The sequence below is a fragment of the Oculina patagonica genome, chromosome 4 (assembly GCF_052425735.1).
Source record: "Oculina patagonica isolate OP01 chromosome 4, crgOcupat, whole genome shotgun sequence".
In the NCBI taxonomy this organism is placed as follows: domain Eukaryota; kingdom Metazoa; phylum Cnidaria; class Anthozoa; order Scleractinia; family Oculinidae; genus Oculina; species Oculina patagonica.
The window spans coordinates 46,450,611-46,472,163 of record NC_135761.1 but is presented as its reverse complement, the minus strand read 5'-3'; the positions used below and the strand labels follow the sequence as shown (position 1 = coordinate 46,472,163).

At 40.9% G+C, this 21,553-nt stretch overlaps 4 protein-coding genes across 4 annotated transcripts; 1 reads left to right on the top strand and 3 right to left on the bottom strand.

The window, feature by feature from the left end:
* Positions 1–351: 351 nt before the first annotated feature.
* On the bottom strand, positions 352–3,931 carry LOC144650341 (acyl-coenzyme A thioesterase 5-like). The gene is made up of 3 exons (XM_078509997.1): positions 3,588–3,931; positions 2,260–2,604; positions 352–1,807 (listed from the first exon to the last, which is right to left on the bottom strand). The coding sequence occupies exons 1-3, from the start codon at positions 3,772–3,774 to the stop codon at positions 1,020–1,022; spliced, it is 1,320 nt and encodes a 439-aa protein (XP_078366123.1). The 5' UTR covers positions 3,775–3,931; the 3' UTR covers positions 352–1,019.
* A 1,777-nt stretch (positions 3,932–5,708) lies between these two features.
* Positions 5,709–9,679, bottom strand: LOC144650340 (acyl-coenzyme A thioesterase 5-like). The gene is made up of 3 exons (XM_078509996.1): positions 9,305–9,679; positions 8,405–8,749; positions 5,709–7,049 (listed from the first exon to the last, which is right to left on the bottom strand). The coding sequence occupies exons 1-3, from the start codon at positions 9,582–9,584 to the stop codon at positions 6,262–6,264; spliced, it is 1,413 nt and encodes a 470-aa protein (XP_078366122.1). The 5' UTR covers positions 9,585–9,679; the 3' UTR covers positions 5,709–6,261.
* Positions 9,680–11,534: 1,855 nt separating this feature from the next.
* Positions 11,535–15,720, top strand: LOC144648517 (uncharacterized). The gene is made up of 3 exons (XM_078508047.1): positions 11,535–11,616; positions 12,133–12,429; positions 15,357–15,720. Exons 1-3 carry the CDS (start codon positions 11,535–11,537, stop codon positions 15,635–15,637), a joined length of 660 nt encoding a protein of 219 aa, XP_078364173.1. The 3' UTR covers positions 15,638–15,720.
* A 720-nt stretch (positions 15,721–16,440) lies between these two features.
* LOC144652573 (acyl-coenzyme A thioesterase 5-like) lies at positions 16,441–20,922 on the bottom strand. Its single transcript, XM_078512629.1, has 3 exons — positions 20,233–20,922; positions 18,841–19,185; positions 16,441–17,950 (listed from the first exon to the last, which is right to left on the bottom strand). The coding sequence occupies exons 1-3, from the start codon at positions 20,510–20,512 to the stop codon at positions 17,163–17,165; spliced, it is 1,413 nt and encodes a 470-aa protein (XP_078368755.1). The 5' UTR covers positions 20,513–20,922; the 3' UTR covers positions 16,441–17,162.
* Positions 20,923–21,553: the final 631 nt, after the last annotated feature.

Below are 21,553 nucleotides of genomic sequence, written 5' to 3'. Positions count from 1 at the left end.
TACCGTGTCGACCAGAACAAATAGGACACAGCTCCATGCATGTTAAACGCATTCCCTAATCTTTGATTACAACTACAGTAGTCATTAGAAGTAGGCCCCATTTGTTGTAGTTGACATGGCCAGAGAACAAACCATATCCCTGCAATAGTTTTGAAGTTGTAGGACAGCCCTTAAGTCCAAAATCATAAGCAGCCCAAAAATTAGCCTTCCGCGCAGTCGTTTATAGGGGCAATTGTGTTTCACAATCACCCCTAAAAATGACTGCATGGGAGGCCACCCAAAGATGTTATCAACATCTCTATCACTTTTTCATTACAAATAATCTTGTCATAAAATAACAAATTTATTACCTTTCACTCTAATATTATTATAGGAAAGTCAAACATTACATGTTGTAGTAGTAGACTTTATTTGATACGTAGGTCGGAAGTGCCCGGCGAATCCAATCGAACAAAATCAAACCAAAAATCAATCGAACACCAATCGTTCGATTGGGTTCGGTAATCGAACAAAATCGAACATCTGTTTTGCTGTGAGTTTGATTTTCGAACCAATCGATCTCAATCTGATTCAATTTTGTTCGGAATCCGTCTCTTTATAAGTAAATCACGCAGGACTAATCAGGGGGATGGTGCACGGTCCAAGTTGTCCGCAATATAAACAAACAGGAGTTCGGTAATCGAACGTTCAACTGAGTACGATAGTCGACTGTTCGGTAATCGAATGTTCGATTTTGTTCGATTGTTGACTGTTTGGTAATCGAACGTTCGATTTTGTTCGATAACCAAAATTTTATTGTGAGTTCGATTATGTTCGATTACCGAACTCAATGGAACGATTGGTGTTCGATTGGGTTCGATTACCGAACGTTTGATTGGATACGCCGGGGAAGTGGCAGCTGAAACAGCTGATGTGGACCTACCTAAAATTATTATTTGATGTTTACAGAAATATATTTACAAAAATATAATTATTCCAAATTATTATGTACTGGCTCAACATTTTTTTACGATCTATTTCTAAAGATGACTGTTGTGGCTTTGACCAAGATTGTTACTAAAAAATTCTAAAATTTTCTGCCATGAATCTTCCTGAGCTAGCGAATGATCCTTTGCATTACCTCCCCAAGCAAAAGTTATCTTGTAAGCCTTGAGATAGGATTCAAAACAGTGAGGTGAATAGGGGGGCTCGATTAGATGTCCTGTACCAGGATAACTTAAGACGGAACACAAAGCACTCTTGCCATGTGAATTCATGCGCTTGAGAATTTCTTGTGCACTTTCAGCAGCTGGGATATCTTCATCATCCTCTCCACAAACAAGCAACATTGGACAGTCGATTTTCTCCACTGGGATTATAGCAGAAGGGTCAAGTTTATCAAGTTCATGCATGGGAAAACAGTAACGAAATATTAATCCCCCATCCGCTGTCACCTTTGCATTACTGGTATCAGAGTAAGCACCAGTTAGCCGTCCTCTGAGCTTTAATGGCGTATGTGTGATTACTATAGAAGCCGAAATTGGCACAATCGCTTTCACAACATCCTTTTTGTGAGCAGCCATCAGCAATGTTATTTCTGCACCTTTTGAGACACCCATAACACCAATTCCATGCGACATAACAGCAGGATGATTTACAAGCCAGTTGGCAGCTTCCTCAAAATACTCCAGTTCACAGCAACTGATGTCCTTGGGCAGGTCATCATATGCAAAGTACGCCAGCGAGAGTGCCGCAAATCCATGTGATGCAAGGAGAGAAGCTTTGAACTCAATTAAGCCTCCTGCTGTTCCAAACATATCAATGACACCTAGCACATGGAGACAAACAAGGATGGTTAATGCATAATCTAATGTTTATTGCACAGTCATCTGAAATGCAAAGATGTTGAGAGACAATGTGGATATCCATCAAGGGATCCCTGATTCCAAAAACTTGAAAAAACATGCTGCCTCCTCCAACCGAAGCCCTTCTATAAAATTTTACCTTGTATCTAATGTGCAGTTTCCATACCCTCCTGAAGGAAGATCATTTAAAATTCTGTAATCTGAGGAGGAAGGGAGGAGGGAGTAGTTCAAAACCAAAGTTTTTAACAAAAGCATGAGGCTAAAACCATACTAAAGAATTTCTAGGGGATGCAGGATGCAACCAAAAAAAACCTGTGGAAGGGTATGCATGTTTTCTGTTACAACACAATCTGAACTTTTATTTTCTATAATCTCCATTATCAAAATTAAGGCAGAACGATTTTTCAACGCTGACCTGGAAATGGTCCATTTCCAGGAGGTAAGAACAAAGTTCCACGCACCCTCCCCACCCTAACAGGAATTCTCTGCACCCCATCAGCCATGTACAACTTCTCCAGTGATGACCTCGCAATGGGCTGTAAACTGTTCTCTTTTAACATATTCACAAATCCATCCTCTGGTGACAGATGTCCATCAAAGCAATTGAGTTGAATGTAATAAGGTTTAGTGACATCTCTCTTAACAAGTCGAAGTCCTTGTCTCTGGCCTGGCGCTCGCGTCATGCTCCACAGGAACCCCATCTGTTCACAGCCAGTAAAAGATCCACCATGAGAAACATCATGAGAATTATCAATCATTCCTTTGGAGTAAATTTTTTAAAAAAAAAGTATTTCAAATTAGACGTACAGTTGAATTTCCCATAAGCCACCGCTCAAAATGTTGAGCTTATGTGGTCACTTATATGTATAAAAAATTATTATATTATAATAAATAATTAATTTCTATTGTGCAAAATTTCATTGGAGAAGCTCTAAATTTTCAGTCATTGCATGGAGTACATGTATAGTTTCTTCCTGCACAGATGCATCTGTTAATGCGAAATAATTTTATTTGAGAAAATATCTTGTAATTTGAAAGAGATTACACTCCATCCAGTTTGACTAACAGTGTCACAATGAGCCCATAATTGGAGGGGGACAGGGGGCCTGAACCTCCCCCTCCCTGGACCTGGTACTCCTGTTTCCCTCCCCCTTTCTTATTGGTTCCACCTCTTTGTACTATTCTAATGAAACCTTGTTATGAAACCTCTCCCGGTTTTGGAGTCCTGCTTCCCACCCTCTCTTCCCCCACCTTCCGTTCCCTTCCCACCCCCCCCCCCCATTCTACCAGGTTCCCGCCACCTGTTCCCCTCCACATACTCAACCTCGTTCCCCACCCTGGGAACAAGGTTGCCACATACTTAGTTCAGGGACCTGAAGGGTAAAATGGGAACTGGGATTTGCCTGTTTTTACATAGGCTGGGAAATGGGATATTTACACCCCCCCCCCCTCCCCGCCCCACCCCCCACACCTTTCAGGACCTTCTTAGTTAACTAGCCAACATTGGATATGAGAAACAAAATGTTCTTATGCAAGAACAAAATTTATCGTCACGTTAGGGTTGTAAGGAGTCTTGTTATTAATTTACACCCGGACTGGGTTGGATCATGTGAAGTGGTCACTTACGGGAGCAACCATCAGCCCAAGCCTGCGAGAGATGGTGAGTGGTGACACAGTCAGCGAGCCACAAGACTAAAGGATCCTAAAGAGCATTGATTCACTGATATGTAACAAATCACTAACCTTCATTGTTAGCAACATAATTTGCGTGAGATTCGAATATTTCATTCGCATCACCCACCACCGAGGCGTGTAATGTAATGGGTTGTCCGGCTTCAAGTCCTGATATGCATATCTTCACCTTGCGGTCTATAAGTGAAGACCGAGGACTGACCGAGATGATTGGGGACTGTCTGCTTGAGCTGTTCATGTCTGAATGCCAACCGTGAATGATCTTGTTGCAGGGATTTGAGTTCCACAAACTTAAATCATTCGCTCATCGAGTTTCATTCATCTGCGAGCTTCATTTACAGCAAGCCTCGGCTGAGCGTCCAGCTGAGCAACACTGTCTGTCTCTGTCAGAGAAACTTTTGCGCCGACGGAACGGTCAGCAGACATAGCGTGAAAAAAGTCTCACTCTGTTTATGCTGCACAAAGATTGCACCATACCAGGTTGTAAACGCGAGCTAGCGAGGAAAAAACGAGGGAGGGGGCAAGGGGCGGGGGAGAAGACGGGCACACGTTTTTCGCTCTCCGGCAACTATACTGATAGCCTGGAACACGCTAACCTCGTTCTGACGGCCAGGCAAAAAAAAAAAGTTACGTTTTACTTCGCGCTTTTGCTAAATCGAAAAAAACTAATGCCGCAAAAAAGAAAGTGGCTTATTAAATATAAAAGGAAATGTTAATAATTTATTAAACAAATTCTTCAAATTCGTGAAAACCAGGTGTGATTATTTCAGATCATGAATCTGGTACTCTGTGGTAATGAATCGGTGGGATGGTAATATAAAGACTAGAAGAGATTGCTCCCCAGGGGGGGGGGGGTACTCGGGGTTTAAAGTGACGGGGATGATAGAAGGATTTTTTTGCGTTTCAAAGTTTCGATTCCGGGATTTTTTTGGGTAGGAAAATTTGCCAAGTATTTTTTTGATTAAAGTAGGGATTTTTTGGGGTATTTAAAATCATCTTAAGATTTGTGGTAGCGCTTTAGCTGCATAGTTCTGCAAATAAACTGAAATAAAGAATGAGCGTACATAGTCAAAAACAAGCATGTTTTGTTGTTGATTTCTTGAGGGGTTAATTTTTGGTTATGGGATTTTTTGGGTTTTGGTGGAAGCCCTAGGGATTTTTTTGGGTCTTGATTTTTGCCATCATTCGATCATCCCCGTCACTTGAAACCCCGACTACCCCCCCCCCTGATGATTTCTCCAGGGGGTGGATGCAGATGTAAAAGTTTGGGCGGGGGTGCCCACTGGGGTCTACAAATCCCTACCCAATCTCAGACCAAGAAAAGTTCAAATTTGCTACCCCATCTTAGACTAGTACACACTAACATCATTTGAGGAGGTATTTAGATCTGCTACAAAGTTAGTAAGTAATATCTTGACTGAACACTGGCAGTGTTGAGTAGCTTGGAGTACACAGGGCCATAACTAGCAAGAGGTAAGACGAGGCACTTAGATTTTTACCAAAAGTTAAAAATAAAATGTTTTGGTAGGAAAACTCTCCAAAAATACCTTATAAAAAATGTTGAAGAGTTTCAGAGCTTTTGCATTTTAAAAGTTTCTTGAGGGCATGCCCCCCGAAACCCCTAGCAAGATCTTGCCTCGTCTATGGCAAAGGTCTGGTTACGGGCTTGGTACGATGGGCTCCCCCCCACCACCACCTTGATAATGATCCACCGCCTCTGTTATTACCAAGTACAATAACGAAGCGCGAGAGTGACGTCATGACTCAGACAAGATTCAGACAAACAAACCAAAATGGTGGACGATTTTCCTAAAACACTCCCTAAAACAGCCGTTGTTCCTAAGGCACTTCCATAAAACAAAACTCTCGCATATTCGCCTTCTATTTCCCTCAAAACACGCTGATGTTTTCCGAGCCTCATGGGGGTTATCTTCATTCTATTTTACTATTAAACTACCAGTTACTAAATGAAAATGACTGGCTCCATTGATAGCCTTCCAAATATGCCGTAGGAGGCAGACCACTCAGCTATTTAGAAACATGGTCGAGGGTTAACTTAGGGCTTCTGAGAACAACACCAGCTAGTAGTAAACTGAAAATAAAATAATCTTGATAAAACTGTATGAAAAATTATACAGAATTACCTTATTTCTCATCAGCTCAAATTCAAAATATTATTTGAAACTGCTTTTATTATAAACCCCTGTTCCTAACCCTTTACCTCTTACAAAGTTGCATAGCAAGTCCCATTTGTTGTAATTGACATGGTCACATAACAAATGAGGTCTCTCCAAAATGCTTCTGGCTTAGAATAAATGATAGATTTTGGACTTTCCCAAAGATACTATCAGAATCACTATGTAATTACAATAATCCTCTGATAAACTGAAAATACCGTATTTTCTCAATTAAACGCCCCCGGCGTTTATTTCAAACTTGGCCCGATAAAGCCGGCGTTTATTTGATTCCTGCAATTTATTCAAGCCCTATGTTTCTAAGAAATGATTTTCGTTCATTATTTTTGACAACCATATATGTAGACATTATTTCCAAAGCATATTAAACCTTGAATAAATATTTAAGGGGTTTATTTTCCCGGCGCTTATTCAGGGCCTGGCGTTTAATCGAGAAAATATGGTAATTTAATTGCCTTTCACTCTGTTAAAAAGAAAATCTAACATTACTTGTTCAACATAATTTTTTTAAAATTTGTTACTACGACATTCTAAAGATGACTGTTGTGGCTTTGACCAAGATTCTTACTAAAGAATTCCAAAATTTTCTGCCACGAATCTTCCTGAGCTAGCGAGTGGTCTTTTGCATTTCCTCCCCAAGCAAAAGTTGTCCTAAAATTTTTGTGATAGGAGGCATAACAATGTGGTGCAAAGGGGGGCTCGATTAGATGTCCTGCACCGGAATAACTTAAAACGGAACACAAGGCACCCTTGCCGTGTGAATTCATGCGCTTAAGAATTTCTTGTGTCATTTCAGCAGCTTTAACACTTCCATCATCCTCTCCGCAAACAAGCAAGGTTGGACAGTCAATTTTCTCCACTGGGATTATAGCAGAAGGGTCAAGTTTATCAAGTTCATGTGTAGGTAAACAGTCACGGAAGATAAACGCCCCATCTGCTGTCGTTTTAGCTTTGGTGGCATCATAATAAACACCTGTTAGTTGTCCTCTGAGCTTGAATGGCGAAGCTGAGATGACAAAAGAACCAGAAATTGGCACAATCGCTTTCACAACATCCTTTCTGTGAGCAGCCATCATCAATGCTATTTCTGCACCCTTTGAAACACCCATAACACCAATTCCACGTGACATAACAGCAGGATGTTTTACCAACCAGTTGGCTGCTTCCTCAAAATACTCCAGTTCACAGTACGGCAGGTACTTTGGAAGGTCGTCATGTGCAAAGTACGCCAGGGAGAGTGCCGCAAATCCATGTGATGCAAGGATAGCAGCTTTGAACTCAATTAAGCCTCCTGCTGTTCCAAACAGATCAATGACACCTAGCACATGCAGACAAACAAGGATGGTTAATGCATAATTTAATGTTTGTTGCACCGCCATCTCAAATGCAAAGATATTTCAACTGGGTGACAATAATCCAGGCTGGCAAGTACAAAGTGTGAGCCCTGGTTCTTTCAAGGGATCCCAGGTTTTGACCAAAAATAACTTAAAGTTCCAAAGGTAATTAACAAGTCTCATTTCATTTAGATTTAGCAGCCACTCCATGGTGAGGGTGTTTGTGTAACTTATTAATGGCTTTATTTTTTTCCACCCACAATAATGAAATAATGAAGTCACAATTCAGGAATCGTGATCTCATTATTATCTACTAAATTAATGAAAAATAAATGATTAATTTGTCATGAGCCGTGATTTTGATTTTGTGCTCTATTTATTTTTGACATCCATCATGATGTAATAAACAATCTTCCATCTTGACTTAGTCTTAAGTGAAAAAAATAAATAAAGTTTTTTTAAAAAAAGTTTGAAGGTCGGCACACACAAAGAGACTAGTCGCAGGTACTTGTTGCAGGGTCTAGTCCCTGGGACTGGTCACACACACACAATACATACAAAGGGACCAGTCACACCTACTAGCATGGGATAGCTGCAGGGACAGGTTCCAAGTAGTGTTCACATGAAGGGATTTATCGCAGGTACCGGCTGCTTTGCTTTTAAATTGGTTGATTTTTTTAATTTCTGTCACAGAGACTAGTCGCACAAACTGTGCACCCTATGGGACAGATAATTTTCATGGGACTAGTCCACGAATTCAAACTGGTTTGAATTTTTGGGACTAGTTGCAGGGATTAATTTTTGGTTGCTACAACTAGATTTTTTGACAAAAATGGTAGTTCTTGTCCCCAGGGCTGCTTGTACCTCTTAGTTGACAGAGCCTGGGGCATGCGGAACAAGTGGCTCTGGGGACAAATCTAGCCAATCAATCAACCATGCAAAAATCCCTTACAACAAAGGGATTTTAAAAGGGTTGATTTGATTTGCTCAATTTAAATTGCCTTTGTTAAAGATCTAGCCAATCAAATCATGTGTCCCCAGAGCCACTTTTTCCTCACGCCCCAGGCTTAGGCGACTAAGAGGCACAAGCAGCTCTGGGGACAAGAATGGGTAGTTCACATGAAGGGACATTGGTCCACAGGACTCGTCCCAGGGACTACTCCCCTCATGCGTGCCAACCTTGAGGCTCAACTAATAATCTAAGGAATTTGCAGAGGGATACAGGATTCAAGCAAAAAACCAGTGGAAAGGATTTGCATGTTTTCTGAAACAACACAATCTCGACTTATATTGTCCTTAATCTCCATCATATAAAGTTGAATGCAGAATGAACACTGACCTGGAAATGGTCCTTTTCCAGGTGGGAGGAACAAAGTTCCACGCACCCTCCCCTCCCTAACAGGAATTCTCTGCACTCCTTCAGCCATGTAAAACTTTTCCAGCGATGACCTCGCAATGGGCTGCAAACTGTTCTCTTTTAACATATTCACAAATCCCTCCTTTGGCGACAGATGTCCATCAAAGCAATTGAGTTCAATGTTATAAGGCTTGGTGACATCTTTCTTTGCAAGTCGAAGACCTTGTCTCTGGCCTGGCGCTTGTGTCATGCTCCACAGGAATCCCATCTGTTCACAGCCAGTGAATGATCCGCCGTGAGAAGTGTCACAGGAATTATCAATCTTTCCTTTGGTGTAAAAACGAAAAAAAAATCCAAATTAAAGGTACCAGTATTTTAATTTATTTAATATTTGGGAGCAACTGAAGAATACCCTGCAAATGTGATTCACCGAGTCGGAACTCTTTGAAGAACGAGGCCGGAAACAATAGGAGATTGTTGTTGGTTCTTGTCCTCGCTCCGAGGGTTTTTCATTCTCCGGTTTTCCTCTCTCTGCAAAAATCAACACTGCTAAATTCCAATTTGATCGGGAAGTACCACTGCAAATTCCCATTTAATTTTAATTTTATTTTATTGTTATTCAATTAGATGAATCTCATTTGCAGGGTATTCTGTAGTTTAGCCAATTTTGAATATATTTTTGTAGGTATAGTGGCCATTCAGTGAATGAAGAAAATGAGGGATTTTTTTGGAAGTTAACACACATGGCACTACGCTATTGGTTTGTGCCTGGTTGAAAAACCAGGTTTCTAGCATGCAGAATATATGACAAAATACAGGAAAAGGGGTGACTCATAACCAGTTTGTTGCTGACGATTCACTGATATGTCACAAATCACTAACCTTCACTGTTCGCAACATAATGTGCGTGAGATTCAAATATTTCATTCGCATCACCCACCACCGAGGCGTGTAAAGTAACGGGTTGTCCGGCTTCAAGTCCTGATATGCATATCTTCACCTTGCGGTCTATAAGGGAAGACCGAGGGCTGACCGAGATGTTTGGGGACTGTCTGCTGGGACTGATCATGTCTGATATCCAACGTTGAATGATTTTGGCGCAGGGATTTGATTTCCTCCAGCAAACGGGTAGTCGAATAAGCAGTGAAGTTGATAACTTCATTCCTTCATTACAATATTAATTTATAAACTTCTGCAGCCCACTGACTGTCCAGTAAATCAGTGCATCGGAGCGATCGGAGCATCGTGCATTCTCGTCCCCAGAGGCCGCGATCATTCTGGTCAGCACCCGGTCTCGATCCCGGGTGCTGACCAGAAGGATCGCGGCCTCTGGGGACGAGAATGTGCATCGTGGTGAAACAAAACACACAGCGGTCAAACGTGGCGCGCGTGCGCAGTCGCTGCCGCGAAATTGCCCGGAAATTTGAAAAAAATTACAAAGAAATGTCTGAAAACAGGAAAAAATTTCACTTTAAGGGCCCATTACAGTATCTCGTTGCCAAGCTACGCGGTTGCCACGCAAGTGCAATTTTATTTCCGGTTTTCTCGCATTAGCGGCTAAATTTTACGCGAGTTTAGTTCCCTTTCGGTTGATTCTGAATCATATTCCTATCACGGAAATTTGTTCTGCAGTAAAAGCAAACTGGGTAAATGGAAATAAAGAAACGTTTTTCGTACTAAATGATTGCAAAACATATACGAAGCCCGAAGCAAGTATCCGAAACCGCCGAAATATTTTTAACAGCAGTGCCGATGCATTAGAAAACATGCGAATGTGCGGCGCTACATGTACCGTGTTTTCATCGGTTTACCATTCAGCTCACTAAAGAAATCTGTGAAAGCCACGGGCAAAAATTAAAGCATTGTCACTTGAACTAAACCAGGCTCATAGAAAAAAACAGCGATTCATTTCGTCCGCGAAACGAAGATAAGGTAATTTTTACAATACCGAATAAATATTTAGGAATGAACTCGATTTATCTGCTTGCTAAAATGATTAGTACAGCAGTCCTACCACATGACAAATTCACAAAGGTACAAAACTGCGAAAACTTAACTATATAAAACACCTGTATTAAAGAGTATAAAAACATTTCAGCTCACAAACGTTAACTATTTATTCAACCAAACTACGAATTGTAGCCTTCTTGCTCAAAGCATAACATAAATATAAGCTTAATAAACGCCGTTTACGCTAATTCGCAAATTACGAACCGAAAATAAAGAAACTCACACTAAACTCTTTTTAATACTTACGACCAACTCTGTTTACATTTGTCATTGCCTGTACATGTTAGTTGAGCGACAATAAACGTCGTTAAAGCTTTACGAATACAAACAAGTAGTAAAGTTTGCCGTGTCGAAAAAATTATAGTTTTTGAAGCGTACGTGAGCGTGGGGAAAGCCAACTTAGTGCGGCAACGTCAATTACGATGATTTCAACCAATCAGTCACCGTAAAATTTTACTTCCGGTACGGACGAAAATGCGTGCTTTTCTCGGAACGAAAAAAGCGTACCTTCTGTTTTTTGCAGTAAATCGAAAGAAAATACAATTTTCTTGAAACGTAAGCATGCGTTTTCGGAAAATCAAAACAACGTAAAAGTTGTGTTCAAAAAGGTGGTCAACAGAACACATTTTCCGTCCTTATTTTTCAAGCTTTTGTGCTTACAAAAAACGCATGCTTGCATTTTTTAAGATCAACGTACGGATTGAAATAATACTACAAACTATGAATAAAACCGTAAGTTTCTTGCGAAAAACTCAGTTTTTTGTTCTGGGTCACGTGACATTAGACGTGCCCCGATGACGTCATCAACTGGCTTGCACTCGCACTTTAAAACTACTGTCTAAATTTGGTTAAATAAAATCAAAGATATATCAAGTTAGAGCCAATTGAATTTCCCCTAGCAACGGCCCCAAAAAATACTGTAATGGGCCCTTAAACGCGAAAGTTAACGCCGTCCCTGAAAAGTTAAGGTTTATACGTCCAGTATCTGTTAAACAGCCTGTAACTGTTCACCAAAAGTTGTCCCAGCTTGAACTGTGGTTTCACCGAGTGCTTTTTTTTAGTTTGAAAACAGTTCGTTGTTATTTTGTGTTTGTTTCTGCAAATGGCGTCCAGGTGTTTCGCAGTCGAAGTATGGCTTTGCTATTTGTTTGTTGTCACTGTGTTGGTTTGTGCGCATCGTGATGGTAAGACGTGTTGTTAAGAAGGAGACGGTGAGTGTGGTGGAAAATTGAAGCCGGTTGGTAAAACATTATCGAGGGCCGGGAGAGTTTCCTCCCGGGGGGGGGGGGGTACTCGCATAAATTTCGGATAGGGGTGTGCCGCCAAGGTTCTTAAACCCTGACCCTATTTAAGGATAAAGAAAGCGAAAATTGATACCCTTTTTAAGGCCCAAAGCCGAAAAATGACACCCTATTCAAGGGGGAGGAGAAGCCTTCCGTGACGACCCAAATAACGGCTAACCGCGCACGGCAAGACACAACTCTTTATAAAATCGCTTTACTAATACCTGAACAGAAAATTCAGTTTTAAGATACCTTTTTTTTCGTTAAGCTGGGCGTTTATTTTAGCTAATAGAATTTAGGTACCCTATCTAAGGATCACACCGGGAACACATTGCCAAAAGGAGCAAAAATGATACCCTATTTAAGGACTGAGAATCTCAAAAACCATACCCTATCGGGCGGCACATACCTATATAGGCCACATATGGGAGTACCCCCCCCCCCCCGGGAGTTTCCTCTGGTTTGTTCATGTGCGAGCGACACAAGTACAAGGTTTTGCGCGAGGACAGAAGGTGTTCGTGTCCATCTTCTTGGGGCACAGTGAGTCGCTTCATTTGTACGCCATTCCAGAAAGGCTGTATACCGTATTCGATGCTGTGGGAAGAGATCAAGAGGGCTACAAACGAGGTACCAGATGGTGCAATTTGTGTAAACGGAATGCAGACAATTCAATTTCGCAGAGGGTTTTCGATCAGGTTTTAATATGGAAGAAAGGTACGCGGCTTCAAAAGATTTTGGTTTATCTAGGATTTTTTTTCTTTCCGTCTTGCTTGTCGTTTTCAAGACTAAAAATCGTTTCTATTATTCAATTTTTCCTCTTCACAGCGGACCGTGGAAGGAAATATAATTTCTGCGAGAAAAGAGCCTAGTCAAGCTGCAGCCCTAGACTTGCTCCAAGTCGCTCGTTTGATTCACAGTAGACCGATGGATACGAAAACGGAGGGCGCGCGCGGGCATGAAAAACAAAATGGCGGAGGATCGTGGCGGAACGCGGAGCGACTTATCTCACCTGCAGGGTACCTGCAGCGCGCCAATTCTGAAATGTGGCGTCACCGGGATCATGACTAATACACCACACGAGTACTACGAGTAACATACGGGTGACATACGAGTAACACACGGAACATACGGGAACATACGGGTACATACAGGTAACATACGAGTAACATACGGATACATACGAGTAACATACGGATACATACAAATAACATACGGATACATAAGGGTGCATACCAGTTCCTATTTCATTTCATTTTATGCTCCCCCACCCCCTTTTCCTCAACAAGGTTGCGCGACGAGCCCCAAGTACAAAACGTATTGGTGGATTTCACTGTCACGCAACGAAAAAGTACGACACAAACCATTTACTGGTAAAAAAGTCAAAAATTTGAAATTTTATAAGATCAATAGCTCATCTTTACAATCTTACCCGTAACATACGAGTAACATAAGGACACATACGGGTGCATACCAGTTTTTATACCATGCCATAGAAAATACAGCCAATCAGAATACAGGAAAGCCGTTGTATATTCGACGGTATTCAACCCAACCTTCCCATCGTGCGCTGCGATTGTATTCTCGACGAAATTTAGTAAGCGTATTTTCTATGGCATGGTATAAAATAGTTATACAACACTTTCTCGTGGTATACTATGGAATATTCCACTTGTCACTTGTATTTTCTTGGTATACACACTCGCCTAAAGGCTCGTGTGTATATAACCTGAAATCATACCCTCCCTCCCTACTACTGCTGCGGGGGAAGGAGGGCATGATACATTTGCTTGTCGAAAGTCATGTAAAAAAACCAGATTCTGGTTTTTTGTCTGATTGGTCGAGAAACAATACTCAATGGAGCGGTGTGGACTGATTGGTTGTCGTATTTCAACGAGACTTCCGGTCAGAAGCTGGTAATGGCAAAGACGAGTCACGTTTACTGCGAGGACGAGTTCTTTTCTACATTAGCTGAAGCCCTAACAGATTTCAAGTGTAACTCTCTGAAGGCAGAACATATAGAGTGAGCGACAATGCGTAATAATTTTGGTTCCGTGAAGATGTTTTTGTTGTTTTTCGAAAACAATATTCCAGAGATGTTGGAATGTTTACAAAAGCGACCGATCCTATCTGCCGTAAAACAGCTCTTGTCGGTGAATTCCTTTTTTTGTGTGTGTAAGCTGAAATAAAGGGACGGCATCCAGTACAACTAATAAATATATGTTCGCAAGCGCCATCTCACCTTGCTACTAAAAGCATTTTTATCTCAACACGGCGAAGTTTAAATACAGGCTGTACATATGTACAATTTTTCTCCAGACGTTTTTCACGCCTTGTGGAAATCCGAGTCTCGAATTTGCCGCCAACTACAAAGAGTGGTTTGACAGTTCGACGACACATTAGTTTATTTAAATTAGGGGGCGGCTGGCGGCCGGTTAAATAAATGTATCAGGCGTTCTTTTTTCCCTCTCGCTTTCGTAAAAAGAAAAAAGAACGCCTGATCGCAGGTTAGTGTGTATACCGAGAAAATACAAGTGACTCGTGGGATATTCCATAGTATACCACTCGAAAGCGTTGCATAACTAGTATGTATCCGTGTGCTACTCGTATGTTACCTGTATGTAGCCGTATGTACCCGTGTGTTCCGTGTGTTACTCGTATGTTACTCGTAGTACTTGTGTGGATTTTTCCACCGGTGACGCCGTCGAGATCATTTTTTCCAATTTCAGGTCTGCAATGTAATAAAATCACCGGTGTTGTTTCTGGTAGAATCTCTACTCGAATGTCGAGATGCACTTACAAAGGAGAAAGAGACGGAGGAGGTTTACAAGAGATATCTTCGGACACTAAAGCGTAATTTTGCTATGTTGTCTAACAGGTTGGTCATTCTGCAAAACTGTCAAAAAAATTCGTGGGTTTGAGAGTTGAAACTGCATTCGAACTCAGTTCGGATCAGTCAATGTAAATTAAGAAGGCGACGTCCTCATTGACTGCTCCATTTGGAAGAAAATGTCAGACGCATTCAACAAGATAAACACATGTATTCAAAAGTGAGTTGCCATTGATATATAAAATACTTGACTAACATACTGGAAAAAACAAGGAGACACTAATAATAAGTAACTAATCGGTTGAATTTTTTTGGACAAATATAATACATCCATGGAAATACTAGCCTGAATTTCAGCTCCCTCTGTGCAAGCGGCGAGCACAGAGGGATGTCTGAAACAGGCAGAAAAACCTGGGGGGACTCGCTTTTAAAAGTCACAGGGATGCTCGCTTAGGGGAGTAAATTTTCGGATTTTTGGTCTCGCTTTGGGTGTTCCAGGCCAAACGCCAATATTTTTAGCCATAATGGTCTCGTTTAGGGTTACACACGAAGAAATATACAAATATAAGAAGCTTGAGCCACGCCCACGCGCTCTTTTAGGGGTTCTTTTCAAAATTTCCGAAGAGCATCCCCGTCCCTTTAATATGGGAGTCCCCCCCCCCCTCTGGGGGGGAAATAACCATTCGACAAGTATATGTTTGATTTATAATAGTATTGGGAGTATTTGTAAGTGTTTGTTGTCTGGATCTTATTTAGTGTTCTAAATTAGAAGATTGCAATTTGACATCGGATGTGTCGATACCCTCCCATACAGAAAATTCATTTGATAAACTGGTGGCAAATTTCCAAATCGCACTTTACCGCCACTGTGAGGAAAAAAAGGAACCCTTGTATCATCCAGGTGCAATGAGAGAATTTGCAGAGAAATATGCCCCAGGTCTGTTCAATATGCTGCTACAATCAATCCTGAGGGACGATGACCGCTTAAGCAATGATGACAGGAGCCTTCAAGAACAACGAACTGTAGTTTTACTCCACACATTGGCTTATTTCAGGTGCGTTGTTGGGCCATCATTTCTCACTTACTCTACATGAAAATAAATACAGAAATCAATTCCCTTGCAGCCAGCATTACACTTCCCTTTGGTCTCAGGGGTGGCCCCTTAATTAAGGGTTATTACCTGCAACATCTCCAAAAATTAAAAAATATATATTAACAGATAGCTTTAGTGACACTGGGTATAAAGGTGTTCAAAATTAGTGAAGAACATAAATTACTTGGGCCCCTTTAAGAGAAACACTGGATCTGCCACTTGTAATAAAACCCCAATCTATTTGACTATCAGTCATGTAATGGTGATACTTTGCATATGAGAAATATAAAAATGATTATAAAGCAAAATTAAATGGTAATCATCTTTGGTCGTTGATTTTGATTAGTAACTTTGAAGGATTGGATGAAAATCATGTGTTTTTGGCTACATCTTTCAGACAAAAATGCACAAGTGCATTTTCGAGTTATATAAGCATGGATAAGTTTCATAGAACACAGAGAAGCAATTCAGTACACCATGCACTAAGTACCTTCTCTCACAATTCTTAAAGGACCCTAGCCAGCCTCTGTGATGTATGTCCAAGCGAAATCTATGTCGAATAAAATTTTTGTATGTTGAAGCGAAATTTTATTGCATTGCTGTAGGTTGTGTTGCTGGAGGTTGCTCATCCTCGGAGACCCAGGGGCAGTTAGTGGGGTGAAACGAAGGAATAATATTTTTGCCCGGTTTATTCCTTCGTTTCGCCCCACTAACTGCCCCTGGGTCTCCAAGGATGAAAGTTGCTCAGAGTAAAATATAATACCGAAACTCTTGTATGTAAGCAAAAACAAAGGTGTGGCTTAATAGGGTGCTTCAAGTGTTGATATTTTTATTTCCCTTATACGTAAAAAAATGTACTCACTCAAGCTTATGAGATGAAAAGATATGCTCTACAGGGCTACATATTGTACATCTCCTTAAACATTTTATTTTTAATTTAGACCTTAAAACTTGGAAGGAGAGTACAGTCTTTAACTCATCACATGACAACGGAAATTTAAGAAAGGGACCCTCCTCTATGTTCTCTTTTTTTAAAAAACTCTTGAGAGAACTTTATAACTGAACTTGATGTTGGCTTGCTGTTATATTCAATGGTAATTCCATAATCATCTTTTTCTATATTTTTACAGCAAACACGTGAAAACTTCTTTATGCAATTTTCAATTATTAATTTTTATTTCATTTAACAAATAATTTAAAATTTCTTAATTCTTGGTTTTCACGTGACATCATCAAAATTCTAAAAACCCAGAATCGCAAGACCCCTGATTTTTTAGGTATGAAAAGTTAATAAGCGCCCACCCCACCCCCCTAAAATGAGGGCACAAGAGTAATTTTGATTATTGTTGAAGTTGAGATTAAAATTGACTTGATACTACTAAGAGACTATCCCTGAGACCGAGTTCAAATAAATACGGTAATTACAATAATCCTCTGACAAACTGAAAATAATTTAATTGCCTTTCACTCTCATAAAAAGAAAATCAACATTATATTTTTATAATTTGTTACATAACTGTGACATTCTAAAGATGACTGTTGTGGCTTTGACCAATATTTTTACTAAAGAATTCCAAAATCTTCTGCCATGAATCTTCCTGAGCTAGCGAGTGGTCTTTTGCATTTCCTCCCCAAGCAAAAGTTGTCCTAAAATTTTTGTGATAGGAGGCATAACAGTGAGGTGCAAAGGGGGGCTCGATTAGATGTCCTGCACCGGAATAACTTAAAACGGAACACAAGGCACCCTTGCCATGTGAATTCATGCGCTTAAGAATTTCTTGTGCCATTTCAGCAGCTTTAACACTTTCATCATCCTCTCCGCAAACAAGCAAGGTTGGACAGTCAATTTTCTCCACTGGGATTATAGCAGAAGGGTCAAGTTTATCAAGTTCATGTGTAGGGAAACAGTCACGGAAGACAAATGCCCCATCTGCTGTCTTTTTAGCTTTGGTGGCATCAAAATAAACACCTGTTAGTTGTCCTCTGAGCTTGAATGCCGAAACTGAGATGACAAAAGAACCAGAAATTGGCACAATCGCTTTCACAACATCCTTTCTGTGAGCAGCCATCATCAATGCTATTTCTGCACCCTTTGAAACACCCATAACACCAATTCCACGTGACATAACAGCAGGATGTTTCACCAACCAGTCAGCTGCTTCCTCAAAATACTCCAGTTCACAGTACGGCAGGTACTTAGGAAGGTCGTCATGTGCAAAGTACGCCAGGGAGAGTGCCGCAAATCCATGTGATGCAAGGAGAGCAGCTTTGAACTCAATTAAGCCTCCTGCTGTTCCGAACAGATCAATGACACCTAGCACATGGAGACAAACAAGGATCGTTAATACATAATTTAATGTTTGTTGCACCGCCATCTGAAATGCAAAGATATTTCAACTGGGTGACAATAAATATCTAGGCTGGCAGTACAAAGTGTGAGCCCTGGTTCTTTCAAGGGATCCCTGGTTTTAAACAAATACCTTCAAGTTCCGAACGTGATAAGCCTCATTTCTTTTAGATGTAGCAGCTATTCCATGGAGAGGGTATTTTTGTAATTCATTAATGGCCTTATTTTTTTTCCACCCACAATTATGAAATAATGAAATCATGATTTGGTAATCTCATCATTTAATAGCTACAAATGAGAAATAAATGATTAATTTGTCATGAACCGTGATTTTAAACTTGTGTTCCATTTATTTTTGACATCCATCATGATGTAATAAACAATATTCCGTAAACATCATCAATTGGTCAAAGTTTGATCCCTTTGAATTAATCTTGACTTAGTCTTTAGTGGGATGTGGTTTCTTAAAAAAGCAAATTTTTCTAAAAAGTTTGAAGGTCACCACACACGAAGAGACTAGCCACTTTGCTTTTTTGTTTGGTTGATTTTTATTTTGGTCACATAGACTACACAAACAGTGCACACAAGGGACTAGTCCATGAATTCACTAAACTGGTTTGAATTATTTGGTTGCTATGACAAGATTTTTTGACAAAAATGGGTAGTTCACACAAAGGGATCTTGTCCGCAGGACAGTCGCAGGGACTAGTCCCCTCAAGTGTTTTGCCGAGGGATCTAGGACTCTTGAAAGCAAAAAAAACAGTGGAAGGGGTTTGCATGTTTTGGAACAACACAATCTGGACTTATATCATCAATAATCTCCATCATATAAAGTTGAAGGCAGAATGATCACTGACCTGGAAATGGTCCTTTTCCTGGTGGGAGGAACAAAGTTCCACGCACCCTCCCCTCCCTAACAGGAATTCTCTGCACTCCGTCAGCCATGTAAAACGTTTCCAGCGATGACCTCGCAATGGGCTGTAAATTGTTCTCTTTTAACATATTCACAAACCCCTCCTCTGGCGACAGATGTCCATCAAAGCAATTGAATTCAATGTTATAAGGCTTGGTGACATCTTTCTTTGCAAGTCGAAGTCCTTGTCTCTGGCCTCGCGCTTGCGTCATGCTCCACAGGAATCCCATCTGTTCACAGCCAGTGAATGATCCGTCGTGAGAAGTGTCACAGGAATTATCAATCTTTCCTTTGGAGTAAAAATGAAAAAAAAAATGAATTTTTGAATATATTTTGGTAGGTATAGTGGCCATAAATCAGTATTCCTAAGTTCAAACTGAGCAGCTGGGGTCAAAATGGCCATGTTTTTGCTGATTCAATGTGGTCAAAAAACCATTCATTGAATGAAGGAAATGACGGATTCTTTGGAAATTAACACACATGGCACTATCCCAGGGGGGTACTCGGGAATTTAAGTGACGGAGATGATAGAAGGATTTTTTTGGGTTCGAATTTTTTGATTCCGGGATTTTTTGGGTTTTTGATTTTAGTAGGGATGTTTTGGGGTATTTAAAACAATCTGAAGATTCGTGGTAGTGCTTTGGCTGCATTGTTCTGTGAATAAAGTACAAACAAACTTGTTTTGCTGTTGATTTTAAAGGGGTTAATTTTTGATCTAGGGACTTTTTTGAGTAATGTTGAAAGCACGCGGGATTTTTTTGGGTCTTGAATTTTGCCCTCATGTGATCATCTCCCTCATTTGAGATCCTGAGTACCCCCCATGGGGGCAGTATGCTATTCGTTTGTGCCTGGCTTGGAAAAACCAGGTTTCTAGGGGCCTCTTTACATGAGAGTTTTCGTCCCGGGATGACTTTCGTCACGGGATGAATTTGTCTCGGTGTCTGGTCATTTTCTTGTTGCTGTTTACATGATGATACATGATTTCCTCCTGGGATGAACTCATCCCGGGACGATTCCATCCCGAGATGAAACACCAGGATGAAATGTCATCCCGGGATGAAACGTGATGAAAAACCCCATGTAAACAGTCCTTCCCGGGATGAAATGTAATGTTATGTAAGCACGGGCAAGATGAATTCAACTCGGGCAGGATGACTATCCCAGGATGAACAAGATCATGTAAAATGAATTTTTTTTTCATCCCGGAACGAAACTCATCTCGACTCTCATGTAAAGAGGCCCTAGCATGCAAAATATATGACAAAATACAGGAAAGGGGGGTGACTATTAACCAGTTTGTTGCGGATGATTCATTGATATGTAACTAATCACTAACCTTCACTGTTAGCAACATAATGTGCGTGAGATTCAAATATTTCATTCGCATCACCCACCACCGAGGCATGTAAAGTAATGGGTTGTCCGGCTTCAAGTCCTGATATGCATATCTTCACCTTGCGGTCTATAAGAGAAGACCGAGGGCTGACTGAGATGTTTGGGGACTGTCTGCTTGAGCTGTTCGTGTCTGATATCCAACGTTGTATGATTTTGGCGCAGGGATTTGATTTTCTTGAACAAAGGGGTAGTCGGATAAACAGTGAAGTTGATAACTTCATTACAATATTAATTCATAAACATCTACAGCCTGCTGACTGTCCAGTAAATCAGTTCGTGGTCGTGTCGTGTGAAATCACGTGGTGGACGCGCGAGGCTGCGGACAGGTCAGCAGACATACAAGGTACAAAGTAAGACTAAAACTGCAAGGGACCGCACACGATAATGCTGCTATTCGTAGGATCTACTGAGAGATCTGATCAGCAATAAAATGAAATAACAAACAACTGCAAGCAAGGCTGATCATACTACGTGAAAAATAGGCTTTGCGAGACAACACCACGACTGGAACCGATACAGCAGGATTGCAACCGCGGACAGCTGTTTCGTTCTTATTGGAACTCATCAGCGCGGTGTAGCGAATCTAAATGACGCCAGCCCAAAGGCCAACGCAAATAAATTGCCCAATAACCCGTACCAGAAGCATATGCTTCTGCCCGTACACTGTATCAAGTTCCGTACTTTGAATCACGCGCTGCCACATCACTAACCTGCGATCAGGCGTTATTTTTCTCGCGGCGGAGGGATCAACGGAAATTTTCTCCTTCCCTCCGCCGCGAAAAAAAGAAAGCCTGATCGCAGGTCACCACATCACGTGTTTCGGGGGACAAGAAATTCAAAGTGTCACGATGGAGTCTCGCAAAGCAAAATAACTTAAATGTGGTATTTTTGGACCGTAGATCTTTTCAGATCCGATATGCTGTGCTTTTATTAAGCATGGTTTTGTCCATGCGCTTAAATGTTCGGAATGGCTGTGCCTACCACATTTAAGTTATTTTGCTTTGCGAGACTCCATCGTGACACTTTGAATTTCTTGTCCCCCGAAACACGTGATGTGGCAGCGCGTGATTCGGGGGACAAGTAAGTTCAAAGTACGGAGCTTGATACAGTGTACGGGTTATTGGGCAATTTATTTGCGTTGGCCTTTGGGCTGGCGCCATTTAGATTCGCTACACCGCGCTGATGAGTTCCAATAAGAATGTTCAAAGGTACACTCTGTTTATGCTGCATAAAGATTCCCTAACCTCATGAACACTCGTGTT

What these genes read in the sequence shown, in the direction of transcription:
- LOC144650340 (XM_078509996.1), bottom strand. Translation starts at nt 9,584, where the DNA reads ATGAAGTTATCAACTTCACTGCTTATTCGACTACCCGTTTGCTGGAGG. An exon ending in TTATGTTGCGAACAGTGAAG is followed by an intron (nt 8,750 to 9,304) that starts GTTAGTGATTTG and finishes TTTACACCAAAG; the next exon opens with GAAAGATTGATAATTCCTGT. An exon ending in TGGAAAAGGACCATTTCCAG is followed by an intron (nt 7,050 to 8,404) that starts GTCAGTGTTCAT and finishes TGCATGTGCTAG; the next exon opens with GTGTCATTGATCTGTTTGGA.
- LOC144650341 (XM_078509997.1), bottom strand. Translation starts at nt 3,774, where the DNA reads ATGAACAGCTCAAGCAGACAGTCCCCAATCATCTCGGTCAGTCCTCGG. An exon ending in TTATGTTGCTAACAATGAAG is followed by an intron (nt 2,605 to 3,587) that starts GTTAGTGATTTG and finishes TTTACTCCAAAG; the next exon opens with GAATGATTGATAATTCTCAT. An exon ending in TGGAAATGGACCATTTCCAG is followed by an intron (nt 1,808 to 2,259) that starts GTCAGCGTTGAA and finishes TCCATGTGCTAG; the next exon opens with GTGTCATTGATATGTTTGGA.
- LOC144648517 (XM_078508047.1), top strand. Translation starts at nt 11,535, where the DNA reads ATGGCGTCCAGGTGTTTCGCAGTCGAAGTATGGCTTTGCTATTTGTTT. An exon ending in GGTTTGTGCGCATCGTGATG is followed by an intron (nt 11,617 to 12,132) that starts GTAAGACGTGTT and finishes ATACCTATATAG; the next exon opens with GCCACATATGGGAGTACCCC. An exon ending in GGTTTTAATATGGAAGAAAG is followed by an intron (nt 12,430 to 15,356) that starts GTACGCGGCTTC and finishes CCTCCCATACAG; the next exon opens with AAAATTCATTTGATAAACTG.
- LOC144652573 (XM_078512629.1), bottom strand. Translation starts at nt 20,512, where the DNA reads ATGAAGTTATCAACTTCACTGTTTATCCGACTACCCCTTTGTTCAAGA. An exon ending in TTATGTTGCTAACAGTGAAG is followed by an intron (nt 19,186 to 20,232) that starts GTTAGTGATTAG and finishes TTTACTCCAAAG; the next exon opens with GAAAGATTGATAATTCCTGT. An exon ending in AGGAAAAGGACCATTTCCAG is followed by an intron (nt 17,951 to 18,840) that starts GTCAGTGATCAT and finishes TCCATGTGCTAG; the next exon opens with GTGTCATTGATCTGTTCGGA.